Source organism: Cyprinodon tularosa, unplaced genomic scaffold (assembly GCF_016077235.1).
Source record: "Cyprinodon tularosa strain WSP-4 unplaced genomic scaffold, ASM1607723v1 ctg136, whole genome shotgun sequence".
NCBI classification, from domain to species: Eukaryota; Metazoa; Chordata; class Actinopteri; order Cyprinodontiformes; family Cyprinodontidae; genus Cyprinodon; species Cyprinodon tularosa.
In genome coordinates this window covers 158,812-178,456 of record NW_024038178.1, presented here as the reverse complement: position 1 = coordinate 178,456, position 19,645 = coordinate 158,812, and the positions used below count along the sequence as shown (strand labels likewise).

Here is a 19,645-nt window from a genome sequence, read left to right as displayed (position 1 = left end):
GCAAACCAAACAATCTAAGGGTTAAGAACAAGGTTTTACAAGAACAAAAACAGAATGGAGCCAAATGGAAAAAAATAGATAAAAGATAAACACATAAATCCTGGTTGAAAACAGGCGAAGCACAAGGAGGCAACCCAAACTGAGGCAACAGCTGGACATCGCTGCTGGGGACACATCAAAACCTCTAAGGAGTGAGACATCGCTGCTGGGGACAAAAACACAGGAAGTCAAACTAAGAATCTAAAGGTCTAAAAGTGGAGATGAGGAAAACTTAAAGTCTAGAGGCAGAGGGACAAGGCTGTAGTGGAGACTGATTAGCAGCTCTCTAACTCCAGTCCTCTACAGCAGTGCTTCTGCAGCTTTCAGGTGCATCTCTCCTCCAACACACCAGGATCAAACAAACAGCCTTTTACCAGACCTCTGCAGAGCTGAATGACTGATGAGGGAATTCAGCCGTTCGATTCAGGTCTGATGGAGAAGAGATGTGACTAAAAGCTGCAACATAGCAGCTCTGGAGGAGTGGAGTTGGAAAGCCCTGATCTATAGCAGGACAATGCTGCTGGAGACCAACTGGATCTAGAATAGAACAGTGACACAGCTTGTTAAGGTCATCAGTTGAACTGTTCTCTGGGATGATGGTGAGAAGGTAAAGACGATGCTTGGAGGGACTAGTTGATTTCAGAGCAGTTTGAGGCAGAGGACAGGACTGATGGAAGGATGTGGGTTGTGAGTGACTGTGATTATTAGAACCCGCTTTCAGCTGTGAGTTGATCTAGTTCTAGATGTTCCTCTGGTCAGTTGGTGAAAGAACCCTCTGCAGACATACTCTCCATATGATCTAGGCCAGTTCTGACCACAGTGGATCTCTTCTGTGTTTTCTGAATCCCATGTCGGACCGAGCCGCTACAAGCTTTTGGCCGTCAGAAGATGCTGATGAGATCTACGGCGACCAAACCAGAGGAGCAGTAAACAGTGAGAGCATGTTCAGTAAGGAGCAACAATGATCCATCATTTAAATATAAAGTCAACATTTCAGGTGGCCTCACTTAGTTTTTCATTTATCTTCAGACTCTGTGGACGTCCAAAAGCAGAACTCCTGTGAGGAACCGGGACCTCCAGGATGCTGAGGAGCCTCCCAGTCCCCACCTGAGGACGACACAGAGGAAAACACCTGGAGTAAGCCTTTATTAACACGACAACAGAAAACTCAACTTTAAAATTTGTGTCGAGGAAATTCTGTAGATTAATTTAGCCTCTTTTGTTTTACAGGGAAAGAAGGTTGAATATGGAAGCAGCGTTCTAGCAGTCGGATCTCCGTGGAACAGACTCCATCCACACGTGTTTGAAGGTATGTTGGTTGTTAGACTAGAGAGGAATCACATGCAGACAGTTTCAGACTCTGACGACGCTTTGCTTTCATTGATGAAGGAGCTGAAGCAGAGGATGGAGAACACAGACCACCAAGGAGGAGAAACATGGCTCCTCTGCTCGTCTCTCCAACATTCTGGAGTCCTGGAATGAAAAACGTCGACGACCCCGCAGCTAAACCATCAGTCTGCTCCACCCAGAAAGAAGGTAAAGAACCTTTATTGCTTCCAGATGTTCATCAGTATTGGTGATGACAATAAAAACAGATCCAGAACAAATAGATTTAAAAGCCAAAACCATCCCATCAAGGTGGTCTAACCTTTAATCCTTATCTTTCCATCATGAATGGATGTTCATCTAAATTTTCATCTCTTTTACCAAAACTTTACCAGAACCAGAAGTTCTGACTTTTCCATTAGACCACAGATAAACAGTTCAGAAGCAGCTTCTGATCCAATATGGGAGAATTTCCCCCTGGTTGATCTCTGAAGGGTTTTTAGAACTTATTAAAGCAGAGAAACGACCCTGATGAAACCGACTGTAGACTCCAACAAATGCAGCATTTTCAGGCATTTTCTCCAAGCATCCATTGTCTACAGTTATCACTGCTGTTAGCTTTAGCTTCTCCCTGTGTGTTTTCCTCTTCTCTTGGTTAAAGTTCCACCTCTCTCAGTCTTTCTGTGTTAAATGTCACAGACCAGCGTGTTCTCTCACTAACTCCTGTTCTTCTTTTCCAGAGATGGTCAGCTGCTCCTTGGACCGGCTCCTCTGTGTCTGTTGGACGTCTGCTGTCCTGTTAAAGACTCGCTCGGCTGCAGTAGATGGGCGCTGACATGGAGCCGGGTTCTGCTGGAGGATCCTTCCTGCTTAAAGCTAGTTTTCCTCTCTACTGTCACCACTTCATTGCTCAGGAGGAGGGACTGATGGAAGATTGGCTGAGCTTCCCTGGATTGAATATGTTTCTTTAAACGCCATAATACACTGAATTTATTTTCATTATGCTGTAAATAGGATCTAACTTGACTTTTATTATTGAATTTCATTCTGTGTTTGTGTTGAATTCTGTTACATGTTTTTGTTTTAAAGCTCTCATGTAAATTGCCTTGATATCATATTAGCTGTGACTTGTTTTTATTTTTAAAATTGAATTATATCAAATTCTGCCTACTGGGTCTGGTTCTGTTAAAGGATTCCTGTCATTCTATCTTCATCTGTTATTTATTATTACTATAATAAAGGTTTGATTTTTGTTAATTTTTCTTGAAATAAGTGTTTGTAAAATGTTTTTTTTTTATAAATAAACAAACTGAAGTCAACTTGAGCAAGAGTTTTAATATTACTATAGTGCAGCTCTTTAGCATATGTGTGGTTATTATTGTTTCTCATGTAAACAGAACAATTGTTCTGGTCATCTTGCAGCGTTTGAACAAATTAGGTCTATAAAGTTTGTGGTCTTTGTTCATCAGTGGAGGTTCCAGAAAAAATATATAGGTTTGCACAGAGGGGAGGATGAAAATTAAAAGATGTTAAAAACATTTTAAAGTCAATCTCTGCTGATCAAAATAAACAAGAGCATAGTTCAAACATCGTTATTTTCCAAATTAATCAGCAAATAACAGACCAGATTTCCATGAGGTCCTTGGGAATGAAGCTCCGCTCATATTTACATTAGTGGAAGTTAAATAAGAACGTTTTCTAAATAATCACTCGACCTGTTCTTACAACTTCTATGTCATTTGTTTTTTTAACTTCAAATTGCGTTAAAAAATCCTTCCACGTATTAACCCATCACAGAGGTTAAATGCTGTTTGTGGTCCTTAAAGAGTCCTTGCATTGGATATGGAAAAGTTTAGAAACCCTGCTTAAATAATCGCACTGCTTTACCAGCAGCAACATCAGAGCCTTAATGGCTTTTTTTCATCACAAATGAAAGATCTTTTTGGCCAATAAACTGCTGCCAGTTTTCTCACCTAAACGTGTTTCTGAAAATTAAAAACCATCCAAATTTCCCTTGTTGGTTTATTTTAGAGTTTGCAATTAGGTTTTTAAACTTCTTTGATTTTTTTTTTTTGTTGATAATGGGAATTAGTTTGAATAATTATTTTTCATCTGTTGTAAAACAAATGCTCTCTTCGTTATTCCTTTGAATCCAGGAGCAGTGAAATACCTGGAAAGCTCAGTCAGTCAAATAAAAAATCTGAGGTTTTTGGGTTGGAGTATATGTACTAATCCTGAGTGGCCACTAGATGGCAGCGTTCTTTTTTTTAATTATTATTATTGCCTGAAAATAACACAAGTTCTGACTTCTACTCATTACATTTTCACACAAGTCTCTGTACTTTCTATTCCTTACATTTTTAAAACAAACATTAGTCGTAACTCTTGGCTTTGGTTTAATGTTTATAAATATTTATTTCAGGTAATGCATGCCATCCAATGCAGATCATGGTGCCATCCACATATAGTGAAAACTAGTGTAACTGGATGAGTCATATAACGCAAACACTCATTGATTAGCTAAAGGAAATTATCAGAAGCAAGCAGGTGTTCTTCAAACTGCAAACGTGAATTGTCTATGCCATGCTGCAATGTCGGAATCAGAAAAAGATGTTGAAATGTCTGAAAGGTCGGACACAGGCGAGAGCGTATCTGGAGATGGAGACCAACAAGACCTTCCTCATCCTTGGCTCTATCTCAAAGAATTTTTTGAAATAGTCGAAAAATTGAGCTTTCAATTCATATAGTGGCATCTGGCTGTTTTTTAAAAGGTTACTTTATACTTTTATACTTTAAGTAGTTTTTGGAGCACATACTTTTTCACTTTTACTTGAGTAAAGAGGTCAAGTTGATACTTCAACTTTTACCAAATTAGCTTTAATCAAATTAGCACTGCTCAGTGGAGCATTGGATAGCACTGCCGCCTTGCAGTAAGAAGGTTCGATTCCCAGCCTTGGGTCTTTCTGCATGGTGTTTGCGTGCTCTCCCTGTGCATGTGTGGGTTCTCTCCGGGTACTCTGGCTTCCTCCCACAGTCCAAAAACATGACTGTTAGGTTAATTGGCTTCTCTACATTCTCCTTAGATGTGAATGGATGTTTGTCTCTGTGATGTATTGCTACCTGTCCAGGGTGTACCCCGCCTCTCGCCCGTAGACAGCCAGAGATTGCAATGAAGGGTGACTGAAAATGCATGGAAAAATGAATGGACAGCAAAAAAAATATACAGAATCCATTGGATAAGATCCCACAGACTCCCAAATGCGTGCTATTCCTACACAGATGCTGTAGTGCATAAGAAGTGCTGTTTATAATATTCAAAGGTCAGAGCTTTTTCCAGTATTTATTTATATGAATAATCATTATCAATGCTATTATTATCATGGAACAAACAAGTTCAATCGTGAAATTATGCGGACAGCTAAATTGTAGTTCTGATAGCTATCTAGCAGATGGAGCAATTCTAAACTGTACCAAACGTATCGAGATGGTGTCGACTTTAGGTCAATTGTGTTTAATTGGTTCATGGGGCTTCGAAATTGCCATCACTAAATCAAGGCTGGCTTGATGTAGGGGAGCGGCTGAACATGATGACCTGCGAACATTCATAGCCGTGTCAGATGAACCCAAATATATAAATAACTTACATTACATACATTCACATGCCAAACTTTCAGGGTGAGAATTCTTCTCATAACTGTAAAAATTAGTAAAAAAAAAAAAATAAAATAAATGGTATCATCCTTACTTAAAGCTACAGTGTGTAATTTTCAGCGACATCTAGCGGTCAGACTACAGACCGCAGCAACATGAACATCTCCCCCCCACCGCTTCTCCCCCCCAACAGTACGGCGAGCGTTACGGGACAAAATTTCTTCTACGACGTCCACATCACCTACCCTCTCAAGTGATGAGGTTTGTTTACATAGATAATTTTACAGATAGTATTTCATTAGTCTGTGTAGGGTATAGATTTCATGTAGACTTAAGATAATAAATATACCCGTTATTTTTTCTACATCGTTGTGACGTCTTGGTGAGCTGCTTTGCATGGTGATATAAACAGACGAAGTAATTGTAGTCATTAGTTTAACAGCGAGATTGTGTTCGCTGGAAGAATATATATCCCCCGTTTACAGAGTCCAAGTCATTTTGGTGGCACGGGGGTTACAACGCGAGGGAGAGGGAGAGGACGAGGGCGAAGGCAGGGAGGCTGTGCAGCTAGGGCCAGGCGAGAGAGGGGAGCCAGCGGGGTGAGAGCAGAGGAGGAAAGGCTTGAAGATCTCCAAAGGAGCCGGAGAGAAGTAACCGAGGTATATATCCAGAAAATTATTTTACAGAAAATTACTGAATCATTACCTGTGAAACGTCAGGGACGTTGCTGAATAAGTATACTGGAGAGTAACAGCATCATCACGCAGCATGTTATTGTTTTAGACAGGTCTGAGCATCCTGTACTCCAAAAACTGCAGTGATATTAGACAATTGTGTGTGTAGGATTAATTACCTGTCCAAGAGAAAACTGGCAACTTGAGCGTCACTTTGAAAACCTTTTTCCTCCATCAGTGACTTCCATCGTGTAAATGCCGTGCCAATGTTGATCCGTGTTTTTTGCCGTTTCTTGTCACGCTTGCGTTTATTCTCGTCGTGTTTCCGCTTCTTAGATGACGGGGGTTCGGTGTCCGCCGCTTTTCGTTGTGATACAGAGTAGGCATGATCCTCCATTCGTCTGATGTTTGGCCACACAGTGCCAAACAGTTTGCAAAGTCACTCACGCCTGCCGCCTTGTTCACCTTTCTTGTTACTGAGGCGCAGTATACCTGCTTCTTCTTCTTCTTTGGTTTCAGGCAGACTAAACGCTTCTCAGGCATAATACTGCCATCTACTGTTCAGTACCGTCTCAGTTAATCTCTCTCAACTTGCCGTAGTTATTTTTGAGCGTCATGGGAGATCTCGCAATCGCTAGTTTGTTGCCTCTGCGCTTGCCGTAGCGCAAAGATGTCAGCCTCCATGGCTGCGAGACCCGCTCCTATGTAATTATAAATAACGAATTCTAAGGCAACGCAAATATTATGGTTAAAAGGCTGAGCTCATAGGTGATGATAAACAACATAGTTATGTATAATATATTAAATTTCTGACTTTATATGCCTGTAATTATTACACACTGTAGCTTTAAACTGGGTTCAACAAATTATCCATCTGCTTGTCATTTCTGCAATACTTGGTACAGGTGTAAGAAAAAAAAACATCTAGAGCAGGGGTGACCAACCTCTCTAAGGCTGAGGGCTACTTCATGGATACAGTCATAGGCAGAGCTACCAACACTGACCTATGAACTGGATGGATCAGTGTTTACCTTCACTTCATACATAAATACAGGGAAGGAAAGGAAAGAAAGGAAGGAATAGAGAATAAAAGGAAGAAAGGAAGGAATGGAGAATAAAAGGAAGAAAGGAAGGAATGGAGAATAAAAGGAAGGAATGGAGAGAAGGATAGGATGAACGGAGGAAAGGATGGAGGGAGGGAGGAATGGAAGGAGGATGGAGGAAAGGATGGAGGGAGGGAGGAATGGAAGGAGGAGGGAGGAAGGAGAGGAGGTATAGGAGGGAGGAATGGAAGGAGGAAGGGAGGAAAGGATGGAAGGAGGAAGAAATGGAAGGAGGAAAGGATAGGATAGAGGGAGGAGAGATAGGATGGATAGGATGGAGGGAGGATTGGAAGGAGGAGGAAAGGATGGAGGGAGGAAGGATAGGAGGGAGGGATGGATGGAAAAGGGGGGGAGGAAAGGAGGGAGGGAGGAATGGAAGAAGGAAAGGATGGAGGGAGGAATGGAAGAAGGAAAGGATGGAGGGAGGAAGGATAGGATGGAGGAATGGAAGAAGGAAAGGATGGAGGGAGGAAGGATAGGAGGGAGGGAGGAATGGAAGAAGGAAAGGAAGGATGGAGGAAAGAATGGAGGAAGGACGGTTCAGCATTCACCTTAACTTCATACATATTTTATTGTATCATAACTCCTAATTTTCTTTATACTGTCAATTTGCAATCTCTATAAATGCTTAAATACTCTGATGATGAAGATCTGTATGAAATGCTCTATAAATGATTTAAAAAGAAGAGCAACAGAATAAAATTAAAATGTCTATCTTAGCCCACTGGTGAGTTGTGCTGTTTTCAGAAGATGCCCCCCCTGAGGCCTCTTTGGTATCCATGGGCACCACGTTAATGACCCCTGATCAAAATAAACATTTGTGGTTCTTTTACAAAACAGTCACATTCACACATTTCTTCTTTCCCCTCATGCTTGAACGGCCCGTATTAAAACCCAACGAGTCACTTTATTTCAGCACATAGAAATAAAGATAGAGTCTGTATTTGCTCAACTGAAATGGTTTACTCAAAGAAATACAAACTGAGAGAATCTGTGTTTAAATAAATTTATAAAAAAAAGCATTTCTCCACTGAAGCAGAACAAACACCTATCACTTGTTTTTGCTCATAGAACATAGAACACAAGCTGAAAAGCTTTACTTTTGTCACCTGAAATAAAAAAAAAAAAAAAGACAAATGAACCCCAAAAAAACAAACACAGCCGACGATGACAGGGAAAAAACAAAGTGAGCAAATACAAATATGAAACGATGGAAAAAAATAATAAATTTAAGAGGTTAAGTGCAGCACAGGTCAGAATCGTACAGCGTTAGATTCAGTCGAAGTTTTTCTTCAGTTCCATATTTCAGATTATCAGCTCTGGTACTTTTTGTTTCTACATCTGTTACATGCAAGCTCAATGACACGTATGCTCAAATACACACGGGAATATACTTTTTCTTTTTTTAATTCATAGGATATCTGGAAAATATGACAAAGATCTGTTGATGTACAGCGAGAACCACGTTTCATTTGCAGAAACTGCAGAGAATCCACTCCATAGTGTTTTTTTCTTTAAAGGAAAAAAAAAGAAAAGAAACTTAACAAAAAAAGTAAGACTACATTCATGTCACCGAACAGTCCACGTACAAAAACAGCAACAAAAAGGTTCCCGGAATACCGTGTCGAGATGTTTGGATGTTCTTAAAGAGCTTCCTGCTCTGGATTATTACTAGACAGCATCTGTGCCTTGGAAAACGGACTAACACTCCATAAAGAGCCAAAGATACAACGGAATACTGCATTTCTACTCGTGACTCGGTTAGGTAGGTCGACGTGGAGGCTAGCTGCCGGAGATGGGAATGTGCACACGTCCACAAGCCTGCCTACTGATGATGTCATTTCTGGGTTAATACTTGTCCGTAATGCTACCTGGAGGAGACTCCTGTTCGTCTTTGGGGGAAGTTGCACAGATAATATTTTGTTCTGAACTTTCCTTACTTCCATCTTGGTTTCTTCTTGCTTTCTGGATCTCAAACTTAGAAGGTGGGTGGGGGTGGGGCGGGGGTGTTTCACAGTCATCAGCTACGCTTCTTTTTCACTTTCAGTTTGGTCTCTAGTTTTTGCATTGAGTTTTCTGCTATTAAATACGTGGCAGATAGGGAGGGTTTGCACAATCGTCAGTGCTATTTTTTTGGCACCTGGGGGGTGGCGACGGAGGGCGGGATGGACGGATGAAAGGATGGAGGCCCGGCAGAGCTGGGTTAGGGATCAGGAGGCTACTTGTCGTCAGCCTCTCCGGTGCTGTGTGTGGTGCCGTTGTTGCCGACGTTGTTGTTCTCCTCCTCGGTTTTCATCCTCTTCGACTCGGGCTGATCCTGCAGCTCTCCATTCTGCCTCTTGGTGGGGAGGGAGGCTGAGGCGGACGCGTGTGTTGCCAGGAGATGGAGAGGGTTTGCTGCAGAAAAAGACAAAAAAAAAAAAAGAATTTACTAAAAACTATCACTGGCTGTAGAGAGCGGCTGTTTGATACTCAGTGGACGGTTGCTGGAGCGACAGACGCAGGAAGGACGATAAACAAAAGGCTGTCTTTAGAGTCAGAGAGCAGAGACAGGCTGATTCCAGCAGAAAAGTTATGTTGATATAGTGCAGCTTTAAAATCCCTCCAAAAAACATACTTTGCAAAGCGAACATTAGCTGCTCCCAGATTTAACCCATTTACCCAAGTATATGTGTGTATGTTAATTAGACACCTGAACTAGCAGCAGTGCTGATGGGCACCAGGTGAGTCCCATTTTGCGTTATAGCCTTTATAGGAAGCTGGTGCTGGCCAAGCGGGGCTTGTTGAACGATGGTGACGGTGGTCAGAGGAGCAGCCTGGGAGCTCTGCATGATGCGGCCGACTCCACCTATAGAAGAGGCGCTGATGGACGGCACCGGCTCCACTTTGACTGCAACACAAGGAGGGAGAAGCGTGAGACGGCGGGCGCTGCCGGCGTGTTCTCTGATGAGAACGCTGCCCGTCAAGTCACCTTTGATCTCCTGGTGCTCTCCTCCTCCGTTCTCTTGAGGCTCCAGGCTCTCTGTCGAGGCAGGCTGCCCTCCGACGGTCGCCATGGTGACAGCCGGGATCTGGTGGACCAAGTGCACCGTCTGCATGACAGGGGAAGAGCTTACTGATGTTGTTACCATGGCTGTGGTTGCCATGGTGTAGGTCACAGGCTTCATGGTGGTTTGAGGCATCTGGCGCTGCACGGCGATTAGGACAGGCTGGCTGCTGAGGGGGGAGCCTGGGAGTTAGAGGGAAAACAAACTTTATTAGCAGCACAGACAATGAACGGTGAATTCGTTGGTGAAGCTGCTAGGATTTACCTGGAGAATTCTGGGTAAAGCGAGCCTCCTGGATAACAGCCAGTTTGGGTTGGACTGCCTGAGCAGGGGGGGCGGGGGGGGCCTCTGGCTCCATGGGGACTGGGGACCCTTCTCTAGATAGGCTGTCTGGGGTCTGGACCCCGCTAGAGTGGGCAGACAGCACCCCCATGTGGTTGGGAGAGGCAGGGGCGCTCCTTGAAACGCAACAACAAAAAGCAAGTAAAAATCACAGACGTGAAACATGGAGCACATAGATGAAGGTGGGTGGGGGGTAGCAGGAGATACACCGCACCTGGAGGAGAGGGGCCCCACTGGGGTCCGGAAGCAGGGCACTCCCCTGGGCCTGCGCTTTCTGAAGGCTTGCTCTATCAGCTTGCCCTCTGAGGCGGGGTCGATCCTCCAGAATGAACCTTTGCCGGGTTCTTCCTGGGACCTGGCAACTTTGATGAAGTACCGGTTCAGCGACAGGTTGTGGCGGATCGAGTTCTGGACAAAACAATACACATTCCACTGTCACTGTGACGTCATTCTGTTTCAAACAGGGACAGCGAACACAGTATAGAAACACTTCAAAAGAGGAGGGGGCTCCAAAATACCCGGTTAGAGCTCTAATGCTGGTTTACAATAAGATGATGTGGTTAGCAGATGATTAAAGACCGGCGCTCTGTCCTGTATTACATTTAGGGTCAGATTAGACTGGGTCACTGAATCCAGTTTGTTGATATGATTTAAAGCAGTGAAAAACATGGCTGAAAAGCAGAAACACTGATGTTTCTAACATTTTCCATATTGACAATAATGCTGCTGTCCTTTAACATTTTGAGCGCTGAAAATTAAATTAGTGCAGTTCTGCTTCAGCTCTATATGCTGAAGGGAAATTTTGTTTCATTCCCCTGCTCTGGTTCAGGGCCACATAAAACTATTCCTGGGGCAACAAACAGTCCCCAGGTAGCCCCCTGGTGTCTTTACAAAGTTGTTTCCAAAGAACATATTAACGTCTTTTAAATCCCTCCTGTTCTGGAGGGATTTTTCTTTATATTTAGCACAAAAAGCTCTATAAATCACTCTAGTCAGCAGATAAGACAGTTTTGAAAATACTGAACAGAACTATGGCTCACATCGTCTAGGTAGGAATGGGATCTAGACCTGCGTCTAATGATAACACGATGAAACACACAAAAGGTTCTGGACAGCCTTTTAGCTGGCAATGCGTTCCGCTGTAGTTTACAAAAAATATGACAAATTGTACGCCCTGTTTTTTTCCAGGAAACTTTGCTCAAATGCTGGAAAAATTTAACTTTTGCTGCTTGACACGCCACATCAACCAATCAGAGAAGCCGATCTGGGAGCTGGCAGGGAGAGAGACCGGCTTGTTTTGTTTGTATGACCGCCACGATTCGTGTAGATAGACCAGCTAGAAGAGGGACATGTGTGTGAGAACGCTGGGACCCTTTTTCCACCTGGATCCCCGCTCTTTTTCGCCCTCATGTCCCTCCGTTGTCGCATAAACTTGCCTCCACTTCCTCACCACCTCGGCCGTATCTAAACCCACAGCTAGTTTGTGATTGGCCCTCTTGCGTTGTGGCGTGAAATAACATAGCGCAGACCATGCTTCAAAATTGTGCAGAAAAATATCTGCTTCATACCTCCAACAAGCTCACTGCGACACACTGCTGCGGGAGTATAACCAGCCCTTGAGGAGGCTGCTGCTGGGGATTCCCAGTGACAGTAAACCACCGGTATGTGGGGGTCTGAGCTGCTCTGACAGCGAAATAATATTTTAAGGCAGGATTGTAATCTTGATGAACTGAATACACAGACGATGTTTTTAGGTGGACTTTTCTTGCATAAAATATATTAAAACTGCTCTTTACCCACTGATCACAGCAAATATAGTAAAGCCGCTCTCTGCCATTAAACATAGAAGTAGCAATCTGGACACACTTTACTGGACGCGCTTCAGCAGCATCAAAGATGCTCTTAAGGCGCGTCTTACCTTAATGTGTACAAGCTTAAAAAATGAAGAAGCAGATGCTTTTTTGCTGCTCAAATCGTGCTGTGAACGTAGCATTAAACTATCTGATAGGTTTGAATTAACCTATAAAACTTAAAATTGAGCCTTAGAATGATCTCGTATCATCCACATGAAATTTTGACCTCTAGCCAAAACACATACTTCCCATAATCAGGAGGAAAGTAGTGGTGGAATAAAGACAGAAACTTAACTGCATTCCACCTCAAAATGCAGGAAAAAAGCATTTCAGAGAATCTAAATTATAACATTTTCCAGGGAAGAATATGCGGAGAAGAAACTACAAAACAGAAAGAAAGGCTCAACTACTTCATTCTTTGTTAAAAAGCAAAGATTTGGACTCATTTTGTTTTAAAATGAGCTCACAGATCAATTTTTACTAAACAATGGAGCACCTCAAATATGCAGGCTGACATTATGGGGATTTAACTGGAGTTAAAGGACACAGCAGAGTTAGCTGCCAGCAGGAGACCAGCTCACCCTGGTAGCGGTTCACCAAACTCTGTCAATTACAAGCAGGCAAACAAAACAACAACAACCCAGGAGTCTCACCTGCTTCATAACCAAAGACCTAAGGCCTTAGAGTGTGATGGATAACATGGGTTTCATCTGCATGTTGCAGACGATGGAGCCAAGTTTTGCCACACCATCCTGTTAGTCTTTAACTGAGACAGCTGACTAGGCCTGGGCAAATATAATTGCAATATAATTACAATTTAAGAAATTGCAATTTCAAAATCGCAGAGGTGCTCAATTTTGGTCAAGTTACATTTAACAGGACTAAGAGACACATTTTTTTCTCTCGCTCCAGCACTTTGTGGTGTCCATATGTTTAAAGTTAATTTGCTGCCACAAAAAAAGCAAAGAGAAACGTCTAGCTAGCACTCTGATCTAAGCTAGCAGGTAAAGTTAGCACTTTTCCAAACAAAGGTTACAATAAGGATCTGCATTATCGCACTATAGACAAGCAAGCTTTAAAGGTCATTAAAAACTGAAACCCTGGAGTGAAACATCTACATGTTTATGAGGACTGCAAAAGGAAATCAGGGAAAAAAAACAAAAACTATCGCAAATAATAAAAAATAATCGCAATTTAGATTTGTGGCTAAATGGTTCAGCCCTACAGCTGACCCAGTGCTTTAATCAAGAGACTCAAAAAAAGGTTGCGTACCTTCACCTAAATGACCACATGGTTCTAGCATGAAAAACATAGGCATAGAGATCAACCCAGTCTTCAGTGACTCACTCTATAACAAATACCTGGCTGCTGGAATCTAGTTTTTTGTAAACTCTTATGATGCAAGAAGCCACATGGTTCTAAAGGTCAACATCATGTTGCAGTCTGTCTTTGAAAATAGGAGCCGACTGTCACAGATCTGGTGATTGTGACTCATAACACCAACATGCTTGCCGCTACAGACTGACAACTTGGCACTGAACCGACTCAGAATTGAATCATGGCTCTAAATAATATTCCCACCTCCGATAAATATATTAGCTTCACCAGCATCCTTCTTCAGGGTGGAAGGAATGCTAGCACTGTGAAGCGGCTCCGGCCTCTATCTGTTGAATAAGGGGGGCTAAAGATTAGGGTGATGGAAAGCAGCCCTTCCAACCTTAAAGAAACAGAGCTAATTGCTAAACATAAACTATCCAAAAAACCAAAGATGCATACGGTGAAATACAACAAGCCCAAAGTATTACAATCATTGCACAGTCAGGTGAGTTTTGCTCTAACTGATGAGCCTCCCACAGACCCCGTAGAACCACTGACCTGCCAGCCTTTATCAGCCGTTCTGTAGTAGGGGTAGTTCTTGGTGATGTGGGTGTATATTCCATTCAGTGTTAACTGTTTATCTGGAGCCATGGTGATAGCTTGGACTATTAGCTGTGCATAGGAGTACGGAGGTTTGGAGTCATCCTGTGGAAACAACAAAAGAAATAAAAAAAGTGAGTTTGTGGAGGAAAGTTTCTTTCTTAGGCCTGAACAATAATGCTTAAAACAACATTATCCTATACAGACTAACAAACAGAAAACAAGCAGAGTCATAATGCCTTTCTTTTTATGAATCACAAAAGCAAAATCCCAGAGGATCTGGGTGGAAAAACTAAGTCCGTGATTCCACGTTTCTCCAGTTTATGGATTTGTTAAAAACTTAACAGCAAAGCTTTTCAAACGCTGTTTTCTCCTTGACTTTATCAGTCTCTCGCCTCACAGTGGAGGAGTTTTCACCCATTCCTCTTAAGAATGTGCGTTCAGCTCACATTGAGGTTCACAGCCTTTCAGACACAGGTCTGATGCAGTCAAAGCCCAGATTATTTTGTCCCCCAGAGCAATAGAGTAGTTTGCTTTGCAGTTGGGCTGCTACTAACAATTATTTTGCAAAAACCGATTAATCTGTTGATTATTTTCTTGATTAATCGATTAATAATCGGATAGCAAAAGGTTCCTTGCAGACTTTTTGCAAAATCTGGATAGAGCATATTGACAGATGAAAGATTAGTCTGTATACTTGTTAACTATACAGCTAATGATTAATCGATTACTAAATTAGTTGAAAAGTATTTAAATAATTGATTAATCACAATTAATCTGATTTATTGTTTCAGCCCTACTTTACAGAACTGTGGGGTTGTCCTTTCATGAACTTGGCGAGCTAACCTGCTAGCTGAGGCTAACCTAGCGATTACGTCTGAAATGACAACCTTTAATGTTATAAACTTGTGATTCATTTTTCTAACAACGATGATATGCTTCAAGTTGTAATGAATTCATCCTGACTTGTAATGTTAATCTAATTCCAAGTGATCAGTAATCGATTAATCGTTAGCTGTATAACCGTTTCTTTAAATAGCCTTTAAACACTGAGTGATCTCCTCAAATCTGCAGAATCCTCTTATAAAATGAGGGGTTTGTTATTTTTCTGACCATGACTGCACGAACAACGTGCCTTTTAAGAGAGAAAAAGTTCTGGTTTCTATCAGAATCAGCTTCTGTTCAACTAGAAAACAAATAAAGCTGCTGGTCGTGCTTCACTTCTCTCAGCACCATGTTCTCTCACCTTTGGGCTGTCTTCACCTGAGGCCTCCTTATCGTTTTCTGATTGCGAGTTGTCTCCTATGATTTCTGAGGTGAGAACGCGACTCGTTCTGTAGCTGGAGAGTCCCGCCCCCCTGGGACTTGATGGACACGAGTTTGCAGCGCTAAACAAAACAAAAATAGATCCAAATTAAGCGTTCATATTTGGACTCATCGCTGTGATGGCGACACAAACGACTAAACAAGGCTCCTACCTGATGGTGCCGGTGGGCGAGGGCAGAGGGCTCATGAGGTGGGCAATGTTGTCAGGAATGTTGATGGTTAGCGGCGAAATTTGGGGCTGGACGGGTTTGACCGGTGATTCCGGCACGTTCCTTGGCTCCTTCTTGTCATTTGACAGGGCTGTGAAAGTGATCTTTATACTTGTGCTGGGGAAGCGGAAACAACACCTGCAAAAGAACGTGAAAGAAGGGGGTGTGACGGCGGCAAAAATCAAGCTGTGAAACGACACCAGGGGTGAAGTCGCTGTGTTCCACCCAGGCCTTCTGCCAGGCAACAAGCAAGCTGGGGGGCTCCAAATGAAGCCCAGAGAGGAGCAGAGAGACAGCTTCACAACAATCTAAAACGGGCATACACCAACACCATTATATAACAGATCCGTCTTAAAGCGTCCAACTTTCTATTAATGTGCTTGGCTATATTTAAAACGTATGTAGCTCAAACGAAAATAAGAAAAAACTCGTTACGGGTTAAGAAAAAACAAACAGAGAAAAACTAAGAAAACTGAAAAAGAGGAACACGACTAAACCTCTGGGTATGTTGTTAAGAATGTCTACGTCATCATTACTTCTACTTTAGAGTCTGGATGAAATTAAAAATCTTGCCTTTACTCAGTTCTAAACATTTCCTTTTGGTTTGTGGAAATCGTTTTTGCACAAACATACCATGAATCTAACTCAGCATTTCAATGAGACTGAGGTCTGGATATGGAATTCTTAATTTCATAGAAGGCACAAATATACTTGTTCAGTCCTTTCCCAATTATGAATGAAGAAATTAATAATAAATAGGATAACCAAGGTTTATGCAGTTAGATTTTACTGCATTGTTTCACCAAGGGGAAAACTCTTCAGCAGGTCTATTTCTGGGATGACAAGGACTTTACTAACCTGAACTCGATTAGTGCATAAGTATGTATCAGAAGACTAAGGAGTCTTTCTCTAGCTGTTACTGGGAGATATAGTTGGGGTAACATTTCAGCTGACTCTCATCCAAGGTGCTTCCAGGTTTACAAACAGCCTCGACTTTGAGACTTTCTACTACTGGTTTTCATTCATTCTGCATCAAGACACAGATATGTAACTCAGCTTTCTGCTTTTAAGGACATTAGCCAATATTTCTATGTATTGCTATCCTATGTCAGTGGTCAATGCTTTGTAAAAATAAAACAGTTTGCTTGATTAAATTGGGTGACTGATGTATTGATAATCCTCTAGAATATTTGTCTCCCAATTATTAGGAAGCAACTTTATCACACATGAAATGGGTGCTGTTAGCCATAGGAAATGGTTAAAAGGTCATACTTGGGGAAGATATTCCTCTTTTTTTCATTCTTTAAACATAAGTTTGGCCCAATGGCTAAGGCTAATGGCTAATCTGAGATGGGCCAAGATCAGCTGGATTAAAACAACTCAAATCTCAAAAAAGCTCAAGTTGTTTATGCAAGAGCTGTACAGTGAAGCCTTTGTTAAAATGTTGCCTAGCAGCACAAAGCTGTTGTGTGAATCCCAACTGGGTGCTGTTTGTATGTTCTTCTTGTGAACATGTGGGTTCTCTCTAAGTACTCCTCCTATACTCCAAGGACATAAAGGTTTGACTAATTGGCCTCCAGAAGAGCTAGTAGGTTTAACGTGGAGCGTGCATGGATGTTGTTGTCTTTGGAGCCCTCCTGCTTAGAGAAAATGTATGGATGAAAGGGTGCATGTGACTCCTTTTTAAAATTTTATTCAGTATAGCTTTCACAAAAAAGCTACAGTTTTTGTGGATTTAAGCATAAAGTGTAGAGAGGGGTCATGACCATGCTAGGGCAAACTATTAGCCCACATCATGTATTGCAGAGAACAGGTCCTCGCCTCCAAAACTACTGAATTTTTCCACTTCAACATATAAATTTACACTCTAGATTTAGTTTGTTTGCACAAAGCTTTTCTATTTAAGCTTTGTTTAATTCAGAAATATGTTATGAAATCTGCTGTATGGATTTCCAGACTTTAGGATATATTTTATGAACTTTGGATTCAGGTAAACAACCCTTGTTTTTACATTTTTTGATGCATAAAGGAAAACAAAAAAAAACTTCTAAGACTATTCAAAATAAGACCTATTACCTAATTTCTTTTTGAGGTAATTGTACCCAAACAAGAATAACACTTACTTTAGTAAAAAAAAAAAAACTATTGATGGTAGCAACACAGTGAGTTTTAAAAGGACTTTACTTTAACAGAGCCTTCTTTAATTTTACGTATTTTTATTTTATTTCACCAAGGTGTTTATAAAGGTGTGGTATAAATATTAAAGGCAGTAACTCTTGAATGTGGCACATGTAAAACAGCGGAAGTGGGGAAATAAAATCAGCTAATGTCCCCTCTACCTCCCAAGCTAGCTGCCACATGTTAAAAAATACCACAAATAACCTCAGGAACATGTTTTATGACAACATAAAACAATAAGGAAACGTTATCAACACGGGTAGAATGTTTTTGGGGTAATATTTAGTGGGGAAAGCAGTAATATTGTCACATTAGCATGTCTGACATGGAGATTTCATGTGACGTAGCTGCTGTACACACGAACAGCACGTAACAAGCTAAACACAGCACGTGCGTCAACGCTGCAGGCTAACAACAATAACAATACACACCTATATATATATATATATAAAAAAAAATAAAAAAAAACACGAGTGGGTTAATTGGTGGGAATCATTTCACACAACTCGCCCTCTAGACTTACATTCGTGGAAGCTGAAGAGGAGGAGCCCCTCTTCTCTGGAACACCCCATCAACAAACACCCCGTTTTTTCCGAGGCATCGGAGGTAGAACTCCCTCGTGCCTGAGCCATCCTCCCCGGCCGTGAAGATTTCGAGGTGCCGCCGGGATATGAAGCTCGAGTGGCCCATGCTGACGTCCACTGAGCCCTGGGAAGAGTTCCGGCCGATGGTCACCGACCTTTTCTTCATCAGATACTCGAACTCTCGGCCCTCCAGCCGGGCTATAGCCGACCCCAACATCCCGCTTACCACCGCCATCTTCCAGTCCGAGGTGTCTGGTGCAGATTTTTAGGTGTCTACAGAGCGGGGATTAAGTGGCAAATATGATAAATTAAAGGGGTTCGTTTTAGGGCCTGGTTAAATTAGAGGGGGGGCCAATTTTACACTGTAGAAGATTTAGCCAGGAACGTGCCAGACCGGGGACACAACCAAACCGCTTAGACACACCACGATGAGGAGGAAGGCGGGGTCAGAACGACGGGAGGACCAATCAATAGCCGACAAACGGGCGGAAGTCGTGCGAGAGACAATTAATTCCGCCAATAAGAAGGTGGCTTAGGCACGCAGATGAGTGATGTTTACCAATGACAACAACAATAAAAATAGCCATGTTAGGTCGGTTGCAGTGCAACCTGACACGCAGATGGAGGAAAGGTGCAAAACCCGGAGATCAAAAGAAAAGAGATCAAGGCATATATATATATATATATATATATATATATATATATATATATATATATATATATATATATATATATATATATATATATATATACATATAATATGCGCATATATATAAACACAAACATATATACATACACACACCCATACTCTTTCTGCCATCATAGTGAGGACCATGTGTTGACTCCCATTGACTTCCATTGATTTTCAGTCATTTTCAACCCTTTCTATGCCCTAACCCTAAAATTAACCCTAAACCTAACCATTATGCATACCTAACCCTAGCCCTAACCAATTTACACCTTAGCCCTAAAACTAACCATTAGCAAAATAGCATGTGAGAACCAAAGAAAAGTCCTCACTTTGCAACAGCTGGTCCTCAATTTGATGGTGAAATTGGAAAAATGGTCCTCACTCTGAAGGCTAGACAGGTACGTACGTACGTTCATACAGTCATACAGAGAGGAAAATAAGTATTTGAAATCATGGGGGGACTGAACTTGTCATCACAGGTGCATGTTCACTTTGTCCAGAAATCACAATGTATGATTGTTTAACTACTTATCTGTATTTGAACACCTGATATAAATCTATGTTAATATTTGGTACAGCAGCCAGAGGTCAACGTTTCCTGTAGTTTTCCAGGTTTGCACGCAATGCAGGAGGGATTTTGGCCCACTCCTCCTCACAGATCTTCTCTTGACCAGTCAGGTTTCTGGGCTGTCGCTGAGAAACACA

The 19,645-nt window shown here is 41.9% G+C and overlaps 1 protein-coding gene and 1 long non-coding RNA gene across 2 annotated transcripts; one reads left to right on the top strand and one right to left on the bottom strand.

Annotated features, from left to right (window-relative positions):
• Positions 1 to 326: 326 nt before the first annotated feature.
• Positions 327 to 2,648, top strand: LOC119778631. Its single transcript, XR_005280096.1, has 5 exons — positions 327 to 987; positions 1,069 to 1,176; positions 1,270 to 1,348; positions 1,429 to 1,575; positions 2,106 to 2,648. It is a non-coding gene; the product is annotated as an uncharacterized LOC119778631 (long non-coding RNA).
• Positions 2,649 to 7,785: 5,137 nt separating this feature from the next.
• Positions 7,786 to 18,697, bottom strand: LOC119778606 (forkhead box protein K2-like). The gene is made up of 9 exons (XM_038277928.1): positions 18,189 to 18,697; positions 15,431 to 15,625; positions 15,199 to 15,340; positions 13,911 to 14,057; positions 10,397 to 10,590; positions 10,105 to 10,298; positions 9,765 to 10,022; positions 9,486 to 9,683; positions 7,786 to 9,190 (listed from the first exon to the last, which is right to left on the bottom strand). Exons 1-9 carry the CDS (start codon positions 18,482 to 18,484, stop codon positions 9,012 to 9,014), a joined length of 1,803 nt encoding a protein of 600 aa, XP_038133856.1. The 5' UTR covers positions 18,485 to 18,697; the 3' UTR covers positions 7,786 to 9,011.
• Positions 18,698 to 19,645: the final 948 nt, after the last annotated feature.